The sequence below is a fragment of the Silurus meridionalis genome, chromosome 7, assembly GCF_014805685.1.
Source record: "Silurus meridionalis isolate SWU-2019-XX chromosome 7, ASM1480568v1, whole genome shotgun sequence".
In the NCBI taxonomy this organism is placed as follows: domain Eukaryota; kingdom Metazoa; phylum Chordata; class Actinopteri; order Siluriformes; family Siluridae; genus Silurus; species Silurus meridionalis.
This window is the reverse complement of record NC_060890.1, coordinates 23,279,500-23,294,406: the sequence shown is the minus strand read 5'-3', so window position 1 is coordinate 23,294,406 and position 14,907 is coordinate 23,279,500. Positions and strand designations below refer to the sequence as shown.

Genomic DNA, 14,907 nt, shown 5'->3' with positions numbered 1-14,907 from the left:
AAATAATTGCCTTAAAAAATAGGGAGAGTAAAAATATTAATAAAAAAAAAAATACAGAACTGAAGTGACTTAACTTGGGATAACACTGCCTTCTCATGCCTTCTTATGAAAACATTCATAAAGAACTAAACAGCAATATTTCCATAAATCCTTTTGTTTAAAGGGGACATGCACACACAGTTTTGTCCAGTCACATTAATCTTAAGAACCTATGGCGTAGTATTGCATCCTCCATATTTCCAAAAAGACTTTTATCAGATTTATAAAAGAAAGACAAACTTTACGCTTCTCACCGAAAACCACCAAGGTCCACCAAGGAAAAGCATACTGGATCCAAAAACTGCAATTTCAGCATTATGCAAGGTTTATTTTGTGTGTTTGCATGTGCCTTCAAAAATTTCTGTCTCTTCAGAGCACTCATGTGGGAATATTTAATGAATTCACCATTCTATCAGCAGGATTGACTGTTGCTAGTTGCTGTAGTGCCCATACTAGGAATTCTGCCCTTCATGACATCATGAAGGTCCATATTCGAAAAAAACTTTCCAAAACTTATATGAACTCAGAAGGAGTGTATTTGGCACAGAGATACTCCATCATATGTCCAAATAATTTTAGGACAAGATTCATCACACATTAACTTTGTATACTAATTTAAATTTTTGATATATGTTTGTTGATATTATACATATTACAATGGAAATCTTGAGGGTAAAAAAAGGAAGTAAGTGAATGCCTTGGCTGATTATAAAAAAAGAGTGGCTTTCATTCCACAATTATAAAATAAGCTACATTTCAGCTATGCAGTAAATGTTTTTATTGTTTATTTATAGATTTTTTTGTGATTTGATGTTCTTTATAGCGTTTGTTTGAATCTAATGACCTTAAAGATATTAAAAAAAAACTCACTTGTTAGCATATGATCCAACTTCATGTACTTGAATCTGTGGAAACGCATGTGATTAAACTTACAAATGCATATGACTACATCTAAAACGTACATATTCAATATACACTATAAGGAAAAAAGTCTTTAGGACACCTGACTTTTCCCGCTATATGCGGTTTCTTCCCAAACAGGAAGCATTGCATTGTCCCTTCATGTCCCTTAACAAGGAGATTCCAGCATGACAATGCTCCTGTGCACAAAGCAGGATCCATGAAAATACATGGGTTGGAGTTGAAGATCGTAAGTGGCCTGCTTTAGAGCTATGAAAATATCCCCACTGTTCTGAAATATTTAATATGAAATCATTTTTGGTTCAGTTTAAAGCAAATGGACTTCATATCCTTTATTGTTGTGCATAAAAATGTGTAATTATATAATCAATATGTATATAAAGAACACAAGACAACCTAAGTGTTGATTATATTCAACTTTAAACTCTATCATTATAGACTATATATTAACCAAAATAATGATGAATTAAAAAAAAAAAAGAAAAACAGAATATCAGTTTGTATGGTTTAGAGACAGTGGCATTGAGTAAAAGACAGGAGGCGGAGCTGGAGGTAGCAGAGCTGAAGATGTTAAGATGTTCATTGGGAGTGACGACGATGGACAGGATTAGAAATTACTTTATTAGAGGGACGACGCATGAGGGACGTTTTGGAGACAAGGTGAGGAAGGTGTGATTGAGATGGTTTGGACATGTGCAGAGGAGGGACATGGGGTATATCAGTAGGAGAATGCTGAGGATGGAGTCACCAGGAAGGAGGAAAAGAATAAGACCAAGGAAGAGGTTTATGGATGTGGTGAGGGAAGACATGCAGGTAGTTGGGTTGAAAGAGGCAGATGTAAAGGACAGGGGGGTATGGAGACTAGATATGAATGAATTAATTAATTCTAATAAATATAAATGACACAACTCAATGGAGTTAAATAAACAGTTGTGTTGCTTGTGCAGTACAGCATTTTTACAATAGCACTATTTTCAGATCTCACTTAGGGGAAACACTGCCCTCTTGTGGAACATTTTAGAAAAATTAGGAACATGCACACAGAACACAATATTATTTTCTTCTTCTACTTATTTCGGCTTCTCCCATTAGGGGGCGCCACAGCGGATTTTATTATTATTATAACATTATATTTTGTCATTAAATAATTTTAAAAAAGCATAATTTCAATTTTCAGAACAGTGTATATTTAGACAGTAGACAGTAGTTTTAAAACATTTAATATAATTACTGTCCTCTCTCACTCCAAAGTCCATTTATCCTTATAATAAGCACAATAAGTATTATTATTTATTTATTTCCTGTACCAACATCTATTTATCCTCCTTACATAGAAACTACCTTTTCCAGCAAAACTACTTTTATAACATTTTTAACAATTATTTTTGTCTTCACACATGCCAATGTCCATTTATACTGACAACAGACAAAAACAATATATGAAAAAATATTGATCTTGCTTGAGCACCATCTAATTATCCTCTTCACATGGAAGCTATCTATCATCTATCTATCTATCTATCTATCTATCTATCTATCTATCTATCTATCTATCTATCTATCTATCTATCTATCTATCTATCTATCTATCTATCTATCGGATGTGCATCTTCATAACTGAGGTTGATGCAAATCGCATCTCAATGCATAGTCAACAACACGAGACATTAAAGATATATATAAAGCAGCTACTGATGCGATGATTCAATGGAAAGAAATATGATGCTCTGCAATTCAATATGGTACATATAGTTGACTGTTGAGTTTATTAGAGGGACAGCACATGTAGGATGTTTTGGTGACAAGGTGAGGGAGGCGAGATTGAGATGGTTTGGACATGTGCAGAGAAGGGACATGAATTATATTGGTAGAAGAATGCTGAGGATGGAGCCACCAGGTAGGAGGAAAAGAGGAAGGCCAAGGAGGAGGTTCATGGATGTGGTGAGGGAAGACATGCAGGTAGTTGGTGTGAAAGAGGCAGATGTAGAGGACAGGGTGGTATGGAGACGGATGATCCGCTGTGGCGCCCCCTAATGGGAGCAGCCGAAAGAAGAAGAAGAAGAAGAAGAAGAAATATAGTTCACTGTTATTTCTTTGGTTCAGACAGACAACAAATCATTAAGTGCCTTTTGACTTCTATTGCATGGGCCCTTTCACAAACACTTCGTACTGCAGAAAAAAAGAGAAAATGGATTAAATAAATCGTTCTTTATCTGTTCTGCCTCCAGAAAGTTGCAGCTCTACCTCTGCCATGTTAATCTGTATTTAATCTGTATTGGACCAATTTAGTGTCCCGCTAGTAACTGGATCGCATCATAATAATATCAAATCGATTAAAATATTTACTTAACGCAACTTAATCACACATTTATATCTGTTCTAAATGTACCTCTTATTAATAACTGTTTAATAGTATAATCGACATGACCACGAACAAAAATGTATGCTTTATAAAAATGTATGTTTATTACTAGTGAACCCAAACTCAACACAGAGCATGAAGATCAAATGTTCTTGTAAATGTTTGAAAGCAATTATTGTGATTTATTTTATCAATCACCAATTAAATCATCAGGAAACCAAACGGAACTTTTGCCATGTTTCCACACGGACGGTTTATAAGGTGATACCGGAGAAACTCGTTTTAACTTTCATACGGATTAAATATTTAGCGATTATTTGTTTTTGCTGCAAAATTGGTTTATTTTAAAGTAGACATTTCGAACTTTCTATTTTTTATATTTATCTGTGAGGCAAATATTCACTGAGATTCACGTGGCGTTTTTTGACCCCAGAGGGTTAATTATTTGCATCATGACAGATTTTGGTGTTGATTTGAGATTTGGTGCATCAGGTCAAATTTACGTTTATTTATGTGTTTATATCTGAGTAAAGAAAAGCTTCATCAATTGAGGCGTGTTGCATTGAAGGTTATAATTTTGCATCTTTTATATTGATTGATTTATATTTTTTATTATGATTATCACATTATAAGACTGATTATTTTCATCATGGCACCTGTTAATGGGTGAGATATATTTATTAGGAGTGAGTTTGAGAAGGATCGTGGTGACTAGACAATTGGGTCGGAGCATCTCCAAAACTGGAGCTCTTGTGGGATGTTCCTGGTGGTCAGAATCTATCCAAAGTCGTCTAAAGAAAGAACAGTGGTGAACCGGCGACAGGGTTGTGGGCGGCTGAGGCTCACTGATGCACGTGTGGAGTGAAGTCTGATCCGTGTGGTCCGATCCATCAAACGAGCTCCTGTAGCTCAGACCGCTGAAGAAGTTCTTGCTCAGCAAAAAATAGGACCAATACAATAGACATAGTGGTCATAATGTAATGCCTGATTGGTGTAAAGGGAAAGGGAAAAAAACGCGGCGGCGGAGACACTGTGACGTCACAACACCCATTTAAATTTCCCCGAACTCTATGAAAGCGAGCGCACGAGCCTCGTCCGGCGTCATTCGCGCACGCTTGCGACGTGGAGCGCTTGCACGGAGCGCGTGTTGTTTTGTCGTTTAATGGACAAGACAGACGGCACTGACCACCACGGAAGCTCCTACGAGGTTCGGCTGCGGCGCTCCAACGCACAGCTGCGCCGCGAGAACCAGGACATGAGGAAGCGCGTCGGGCGTCTGGAGATCTTGCTCAGCGACATCCCGGACTTCGAAGGGGAGAAGAATATGATGCTGGAGGCTCTCGATCAATCCTGCGAGAGAGAGCAAGAAGCGTTGGAGCGGCTCAAGGAGGAGGAGATAGCAAGCACGTGTCTGGAGGACGCGCTCTCGGATATCTATTACATCAGAGGAACTCAAAGGAAAAAGCGGATAAGGCAGAGGTTGGTCAAGCGAGATGTTCTTCAAACGGGATGCGACCTGATGGACGCCCAGCACGCCCTAGTCAAAAGAGACGAGATCCTCGAGAAAAAGGACGCGGAGATCGTGGAACTGGTGTCGCTCCACGAGAACTGCTCCGCGCACGCCGACGAGACGGTGACGCGCATCGAGGACGCGACGAAGGCGCTGGACACGACGTGCGCGGGCACGACGACGCAGGAGCACCTGGAAGGTGAGATTAGAGAAGTGGAGAGTAAAGAGATCATCATCACCCCTCCGGTGGAAAGAGTTAAACCAAAAGAGAGACAATACAGGGTGAAGGACGTTCTGGTTACAGCGTGTAGCTTCATCTTCACGCTGTTTCTTTGCCTCTTCATCATCACGTCCTTGACACCAGAATGCAGCTCTTTGTGGGAGTTCTTACTGGGAGGCATGGCGAAGCATTTACTGCCGTTCAGGTCTGTTTATTATATTGGACCATTAGACTTTTAGAAGAGCATTAGAAGAAATGATGCGCTGCTGAAAGAAGATTTATCCTCATATATGTACAATTTGGAGCACTTTGAGGAATAAGAGGACAGGCATCAGAAAGAACAAGCAGCCTTCCCCTGTGCCCTGGACCACAGCACGACTATGCATCCTCAGTGTGAACATCATCTAGTGATCTTCATGATGGTGCAGCAAAGGTCCGATGAAAGTTTTTGGTGGACTCTCTGAACAAATGAACGTGCAAATAAAAAATGAATGAATTTCATTCAGAAATTATGTCCTTCCTATTATTATTATTATTATTATTATTATTATTATTATATATTATTATTATTATTATCATCAATATTATATTATGGTATTATTATTTTATTATTATTATTATAATATTATTATTATTATTATTATTATTATTATTATATATTATTATTATTATTATTATATTATTATTATTATTATTATTATTATTATATTATATTATAATAATAATAATACGTCCCAAAACCGCGATAAATGGACACCAACCCACCCAATAATATTTTTTATTATTATTTAAGCCATAAATCATCCTCCCACACACTTTGAACACATAGAGAAAACATTAGGAAGAATATATCGAGATTAATTTTGTGTACATTTATAAACATCTTCTGTACAGTGTACAGTTCTGCAGTAGCCTAGTTTCTCTGATTGTTTATTGGTTAAAGTGTCCTATGACCTCAAAATAGGCTGAGGTAAAGATACACGTCTGTATTAACATTTTAATTCATTTAATAATTAATAATTCTATTTTGATTAATACATTTCATTATTCCAACATAAAACTCCATAAAAACAATTCCTTATAAATTTGGATTGCTGTTTTATTATTCACTCGGGAAAACACTGCCCTCTTGTGGAACTCAGCAATATTTAACAAAAATGGAAAACGATTAAAAATTGTATATAAAAAAAATATATATATATATATATATATATATATATATATATATATATATATATATATATATATATATATATATATTTCTATACATACACACACACACACACACAGTATATACAGTATATACAGTATATACAGAGTGCCGCAGGAAAAAGAGAAATGTTGTAACTAGGAGTCCTAGGGCGTCGGGAAAATAGTTCGGAACCAGTGTGACCTCTTTTAGAATCCCATGCTATTAGTTATAATGGAGCAGTGGAGTAATGCACAATGAGCGTTCATTGTAAAAGCCTTTCATATGAATGGAGATAGTGTGAGTGTTGCACAAAGGGAATTTAAGCTGTTTAAGTTATGTTTGAGTCCCTTCTGCTAATTTCGAAGACATGATTTCAGCCTCGGTTCCCAGGTGGTGTTGAATGGCCCACACACCAGAGAATATCAAAGCTGTTTGAGCTGCTATCATGAGGAGACCTCATCACTCCATTCCACAACACGCATCATCGCTGTGTCGAGTTGTTCTTCCGATATTACGCACCCATGTTGTAATTGCATGAGTGAACAAACTTTTTGCATAATCTTTGCTACTCTGGAAATGAATTGCATCAGTAAATACTTTCTAAAGATACCACACCTTTATGTTCAAACATCTGTTTCCGAGTAACTGCTCATGTCAAGTAAAAAAACCTTTCGCCTGTACAATCTTTTTGTCAGAAGATCCCAATCCCGATGCAAACTTATAGTCTCAAATAGAGCCTTATATTTATCCAATATTTATCCCATATCTCATATTTGCAATACATACAGTATATAAAGGGTAAGAAATCTTGGAGAGGATTAAATAGAGATTACATATTAAAATTACACTGGTGACATCTATTATTAATTTATTTCATTTTTTGGTTTGTATGGATTTTATTTTAACTGTGGTCATTATCCCAAAGCAGCTTTACAGCAATACACTGATTTTAAATATAAATTTAAGCATTCATAGATGAATATGTTTATCCCTAATTTTTGGGCCCCTGAACAAGGCCCTTAACCATATTTTGTAAAAATGTAACCTGCTCTGAATAAGGGTGTCTGCTAAATGCCATTATAAGTTGTTTAAATCCATCTGTTTCGATTCAGACAGCAAAGATTCATCTTATATAATGTACCTCAGAGCATATGACTCTTTATTCTCTGTCTCTCTCTCTAGTCTGAGTCATATCTTTCTTCCACTCAACACATGTCTCTGATCCTTTAGCTGGCAGTAATCAAGTGACCTAAGCTCCACATCTACAGAGAGGCTTCCTCCAGCTGCTGCTCTTTCAGCTTGACTAAAAGGAAGAAGTGCAGAAGATCCTTATGCACACTAGACTGGGGAAATGGATATTACACCAGCTCAGCTCTGAGTCTCCACCTGCCCACATAAAACTAACGCTTTAAATAGCACAGCTACAGACACCATGTGTTGCAGTACAGTACAGAAACTAACAAACAAACAAACCAAAAACTCACACTATCTGCTACAAATACCAAACAGCTATAATGCACACATGAAAAAATGCAAATGCTAAATATATGACAAAAGTATTGGGACACCCGACTTCTCCAGCCATACGTGGTTCTTCCCCAAACTGTTACCCTAAAGTTGGAGGCACACAACTGTATAGAATGTCATTGGATGCAGTAGTGTGAAATTTTTCCTTCACTTGAATTACAAGATCCAACATGGATCTTGTCAAGCATCACAATATCAAGTGTACAAGCTAGCTTTATGAAGATATGGTTTAAATGGTTTGGAGTGGAAGATCTCCTGCTATAGAGCTATAAATCCTATTGAACACTTTTGGAATGAATGTGAACCCTGACTGCACCCCAGACATCCTCACCTCACCTACATCACTACCTGACTTTACTCACAACCTCGAGGCTGAATGAACATGAATTCCAAGCACATTCCAAAATCTAGTGGAACATCTTCCAAGAAGAGTAGAGGTTATGATAACAGTAAATGGGGACTAAATGTTGAATGGGATTTTCAAGAAGCAGAAATAAATCTTGATCTTAGGTGTCTAGAAACGTATATATATATATAAATATATATATATATATATATATATATATATATATATATATATATATATATATATATATATACAAACCCGATTCCAAAAAAAAGTTGGGACACTGAACAAACTGTGAATAAAAACAGAATGCATTGATGTGGAAGTTTCAAATGTCAATGTTTTATTCAGAATACAACATAGATGACATATCAAATGTTTAAACTGAGAAAATTGATCATTTTAAGGGAAAAATAAGTTGATTTTAAATTTCATGGCATCAACACATCTCAAAAAAGTTGGGACAAGGCCATGTTTACCACTGTGTGGCATCCGTCTGGGGACTAAGGAGACAAGTTGCTCAAGTTTAGGAATAGGAATGTTGTCCCATTCTTGTCTAATACAGGCTTCTAGTTGTTCAACTGTTTCAGGTCTTCTTAGTCGCATCTTCCTCTTTATGATGCGCCAAATGTTTTCTATGGGTGAAAGATCTGGACTGCAGGCTGACCATTTCAGTACCCGGATCCTTCTTCCATGCAGCCATGATGTTGTAATTGATGCAGTATGTGGTCTGGCATTGTTATGTTGGAAAATGCTAGGTCTTCCCTGAAATAGACGACGTCTGGATGGGAGCATATGTTGTTCTAGAACTTGGATATACCTTATAGCATTGATGATGCCTTTCCAGATGTGTAAGCTGCCCATGCCACACGCACTCATGCAACCCCATACCATCAGAGATGCGGGCTTCTGAACCGAGCGCTGATAACAACTTGGGCTGTCCTTTTCCTCTTTAGTCCGGATGACATGGCGTCCCAGTTTTCCAAAAAGCACTTTGATTCGTCTGACCACAGAACAGTTTTCCACTGAGTCTTGGCCCAAAGAAAACGCCTGCGCTTCTGGATCATGTTTAGATGGCTTATTTTTTGACCTATAGAGTTTTAGCCAGCGACGGCGAATGGCACGGTGGATTGTGTTCACCGACAATGTTTATTGGAAGTATTTCTGAGCCCATATTGTGATTTCCATTACAGTAGCATTCCTGTATGTGAGGCAGTGCCGTCTAAGGGCCCGAAGATCACTGGCATCCAGTATGGTTTTCCGGCCTTGACCCTTACGCACAGAAATTGTTCCAGATTCTCTTAATCTTTGGATGATATTATGCACTGTAGATGATGATAACTTCAAACTCTTTGCAATTTTTCTCTGAGAAACTCCTTTCTGATTTTGCTCCACTATTTTTCACCGCAGCATTGGGGGAATTGGTGATCCTCTGCCCATCTCTGCCACTCTGAGAGGCTCTTTTTATACCCAATCATGTTGCCAATTGACCTAATAAGTTTCAAATTGGTCCTCCAGCTTTTGTGTGTGTGTGTGTGTGTGTGTGTGTGTGTGTGTGTGTGTGTGTGTGTGTGTGTGTAAGATAGACAAGTCTACATCATCAGATTTAGTGTAAATATTAACACAACCAGACTGACATTTTATTCAGAGCACTCTAGCTTATTTAGAAATGAATGCTGATCTATTTGACTCTTAATGCTGAATTAATATTCTACTGTGTTTGCACACACACTACACATACAAACACACACAGTGACCTCTGATACCATTTGCTTTTCACAGCTGCTGCCTCCACTCATCAATACTGTACAGTGCCGGCAGGGAGAAAAGTCAGAATCGAAGCTGTCTCTATGGAAACACTCATCCTATTTTAGATCTGTTCATCAATGGAGGTTCAGACACTGGACTGGTTCAGGGCAACGACTGACCCACTTAAACCAGAGCATTCAATATTTACAGTAGTGCCCAACACATCTCTAGCCAGATCAACGACAACAAGCGTTTGTGTGAAAGAAGTAAGAGAAGAATAATGTGTGTGCTTGGACCTGGATGCTGTTCACATGCCTACCTGTTGTTCCTGCTAATTTCCATATGGCACCACATCAGTCCACTGTGTGTAGGTAAGAAGATCGTATCAGTTCCTGTGTGGCATTTAATCAATTAGAAAAAAAGTGGGAGATTTTCCAGATAGATACAGAGGTGAAATGAAGCTTTGAGAAGGAGCATGGAGAAAAATCTGAGTACTGTTAGGATTTGAATATTTTTTTAAGTCTTCCAAAGGTTACTTTCTTCTCTTTTACCTACCTATATTATTTACTGTGGTTGATAAATGTGTAGCATATTTAGTTCTTATATAACAGTAAAACTGATTTATACTTGTCACATATACAGTGTTAGGAAGCCAATCACTCAAAATCTTCTACTCCTACCAGTGTGAAGCATAACTTCATGGAGCTGGCTTTGTGCATTGTCATGCTGGAACAGATTTGGGTCTCCTAAATGAAGTGAAGGGAAAATTAAATGCCACTGCATCAACGACATTCTATACAATTGTGTGCCTCCAACTTTGTGGTAACAGTTTGGGGAAGCACCACAAATGGCTGGAAAAGTCAAGTGTCCCAATACTTTTGGAGATATTTTGGAGGAAACATTTGACTCAAAGTCCCACAATGCCATGAAAATATACAGGAGAGTTGTGATGAGTTACAGAAGAAATTCAGTTTATTATATGGTGATCAAAAAGATAAGTTTTATGCCGTTGCTGTTGAACTTGGTAGCTCCATTAGACTTGTGTATAAGGTGCAAAATAACAAAAAACAAAAAGGGATTGTATTTTTGTCTTATTAACACCAGAATGACCACCACGTTATGTGTAGTGTATATGTATAAGAGGATACTAAAGCAAAATATAGTTGTATTTATTTTGATAGTATTATGTGTTATAGAAAAACTTTGCGTGAAGGCCGTTTGTTTAATCCTGTTTGCCTTCTGCTGCTGCTGATTAGTTTATGATTCACTTCACGGGTCATGATCATGCGACTATTTCACGATCATGTGCTTATTTATAACAGGTGAATGGTATCTAGGACACGTAAGTTTGTTCACATAGGTGTGGTACAACACACACATACACCCACGAACGCACCATGTACAGAGCCGGTTTCTATGAACACACTCCAGTGCACAACTTCAGAACCTCGTACACAGCGTGAAGAAAACAATCCAGTCAAGCCTGAAGGTGTTTTTAACTCAAGATTGTTGGGTTTTTATTCACAAAGCGAGGACAACCTGCATTTGAGAGTGTCTTTTTTAACAATGAAAATCAGATTCACCCCACAAACTACTATTAGCATGGGAACACTGAAAGGCATGAACATTCATTATGTCTTTAATGACTTCATTATATTGTAGGGAGTGTCGTAATTAGGATGTGAACATCTTCGGATTCTTTCGTTTTGCCTTACATTAAAAGCGAATTATCCATCAAATAATGTAGCACAATAATGATAAGAGCAATTTACATTCTTTACATTTGAAGTGCAACCTCTGTAATATAATACACTTTATACAGTGTACAGTACAATGTACATTGTAACACGAAACTAAAGCCCAGGGTTGAGGTCAGAGCTCCGTAGCAGGCGAATGGCCTCTTTCTCTCCAACTGGTGTAAAGCAGATCTTTATGGAGCTGGCGTTGTGCACAGGATTGTGTATAATCATGCTGAAACAGGTTTGGGTCTCCTAGTTCAAGTAAAGGGGAAATTTTTATTAAACCTTTTCCAAATCCAACTTTGTGGTAACCATGTATGCCTGGAAAATTCAGGTAACTCTTGGATAACTTCTGATTAGCAATAGTCAGTCTGTATCACTGGATTCAATTTAATTCTATTTGCAATAGAATATAACTTAAAAATGTAAAAATCTGTCCATAAATGATTAGCATAAATTAAAAGAATCCAGGCGCCAACTAGTGGCAGGAACTAAAAGCACAGGAATGAACACAAACCCATTGTCTCTCCATAATCACTAAACCGGTGGCGAAAACAGCAAAGAAAAACTCCCTAAAATTGCACGAGGAAGAAACCTTGAGAGAAACAAGACACAAAAGGGAACCTTATCTTTATATGGGTGGCACCGTATGTCTATTTATTATAGTTTTATCATTGTTGAGGTAATTAACTGTTCCCTAATGGACCCTTGAATGCAAAAACTGTTGCTGTAGTTCTAAGCTATTTTAGTTAAATATCCCCAACAACATCAAAATCTTTAGATATTATTACTATATTTGTCTGAATATTTGGTCCCCAGTTTACCAAAATATAAAAACAGAACCATAGAACATGGTGACATTTCCAGCTCCCAAATTAATTAAATGAATTTTATAATAAATATATATATATATATATATATATATATATATATATATATATATATATATATATATATATATTTTTTTTTTTTTATCCCTTTATACCCATTTATTTTTGTTAAATTCTAATAAAAAGCACTTTATTGATTATTTGTACATCTTGTATGCACTATTTTGCATTACTAATTGCTATGTACAATTATGGACCTGTACTGCTCTGTATGATTATCTCGGTCTATTCGAAGCAGGTCTGTTGATGCTGCATGAAGATGTGGACAACAGCGTCTCCATGATCAGTCACTCTCTGCATTTAAAAGCACAGCTGGAGGCTCTACTGCAGCATGGAAACAACAGCGATGTGTCTTTGCGTGTGGAGACGACAGATGGGGACGAAGTGAAGGTGATCCAAGCTCACACGCTCGTGCTGTCTCTGCAGAGCCAAACTTTCCAGAAGCTGCTTGAGGAGAGGAACGGCAGTGTGCTGGTGCTGAGAGAGAGCCCAGAGTGCATCGATGTTTTCGAGAAGTTTATCAGGTAATTATATGACAGTCCACATCATTTTATCTCTAATAAGTGAGCCAGTGGTGACAGTGGCATAGAAAGGATATGAGGAAGAAAACCAGTTTTAAAAGAGAACCATTCTCATCTGAGTGATATTGAGTATCCATTTATAGAGAGAAACATGCATTATTGGGTATCCTTATTGTTGAATAATAGTAAAGGACACTGTGCAGTATGATCAGGGTTCAAGCAAGGACTCTGTCAAGACTAGCTATAACTTTTGGAAACCCAGAACGTAAGATAGATGAGGGATCTCTGGGATATTAGACGGCCCAGAGTGTCCATCTTTGGTCTTGGAGGGTCTTGCATGGACTTGTGGCATCTTGTTTTAAAGAAGGTATGATGGTAATCCCTGGAAAGGGAATCTGGCATCCCTGAAATCAGCAGCAGGATAATTTTTTTCCATTGCTGTAAAAACACTAAATTTAAGAAATGTGTCATTTATTCCAAATAATGAAGTAAAGAATGAGTCTGATTTGTGATTTTATAAAAGAAGCTTGATGAATAGAGTAACTTAGATTAGATTTGTAAGCTCAATATGTCAATAAACATTTTATTCATTCAATTTTTCCAATCGCATGGAAAAATTGCGTTATGATACACATCTTAATTTTTCAATTTTTCCAATCGCATGGAAAAATTGCGTTATGATACACATCTTAAAGCCTATGATTGTTCACATAACTATGTTCACAGAACTTAAGCTTAATAAGCTTATTAGAAAAGCAGGCTGTCATAAAAGTGGAGTTGGAGTCTTTTGTTGAGGTATTTTAGAGGAGAATACTGAGAAAACTTTTCAGTATCCTTGACAACTCGTCACATGCGACACTGGAGTCCTTCCAGAGCACATTCAGCTGTAGACTGAGACCACTGAAGACAACCACAGAACGCCACAGGAGATCTTGACTACCAGGGGCTATCAAACTCTATAACTCCTCCGCTTTCAATAGGGAGCAGAGCTGAAACAATGAACATTAAAAATTATCATTGTGCAATTATATGCATTATTCAAATTTCACAATAATTACAATGTACATTGATATAACACCATGTGCAATATTGTACCACCATTCCATGTGTAATACCATACCATGCAATATGTTCTTAGTTCCGCAGCATCTTTTGCATATATATTTATATATAATATTATATTTTTGTATATATACATATATATAGATACTGTATTTTTTATTTTTTTATTTCATGTAATCTGAAGCATTCTCTGGCAAAAGAATTTCCTTCCTGTTTAATAATGTTCTATCTTACGAGGAGGTATTGAAAAGTTTCGAGACTTGCTCTGTTTACAAGAATGAACTTTATTTATCTACGTTTACACGCTATCACCTTGACAATAGCTCCCAGCGTTCCTGCCACTTCTGGAATGTATCCTGGAAGTCTTCTTTTGAATCTCTGCATTGGTTTTAAAACCTTTGAGCTGCATCTTTGGAAAGATGAAGCAGCAGCAAAATCTGGCAAGTAGGGTGGGTGAGGAAGTGAGATCATGCTGTTTCCTGTGAGAAACTTACGTATGAGGAGAGCTCAGTAACAGGGTGCTTATATGGTCAGAATAGCAGAAGTGGAAACGCACATGGTTAGAATAGCACAAGTTGCACAGCTCCTAATGTACACAGAACGATGTTTTTTGGCACACTGACTTATGAAGGCCGGTGCTCCCTGTGACTGTGCATGCAACCTTGAGCTGCCATCTGTTACTATGGTACAAAACTAGTCTCGAAACTTTTTGATACCACCTCTTATCTTATCTTATCTTATCTTATCTTATCTTATCTTATCTTATCTTATCTTATCTTATCTTATCTTATCACGGTAATAAAAGTTGGCAGAGTCGGTTCAGGCATTC

General features: G+C 37.2%; 1 protein-coding gene across 2 annotated transcripts in view; it reads left to right on the top strand.

The window, feature by feature from the left end:
- The first annotated feature begins 10,006 nt into the window (after positions 1-10,006).
- btbd17a (BTB (POZ) domain containing 17a) overlaps positions 10,007-14,907 on the top strand; it is a 6,339-nt gene continuing 1,438 nt past the window's right edge. Inside the window, exons 1-2 of one of the 2 annotated variants that reach the window (XM_046854322.1) lie at positions 10,007-10,237; positions 12,734-13,019. In XM_046854322.1, coding sequence (XP_046710278.1) covers positions 10,147-10,237; positions 12,734-13,019 — 377 coding nt within the window. In that variant the 5' untranslated portion in view covers positions 10,007-10,146. Of the gene's footprint in view, positions 10,238-12,730; positions 13,020-14,907 lie in introns of both variants that reach the window. The other variant, XM_046854321.1, reaches the window with a different exon arrangement.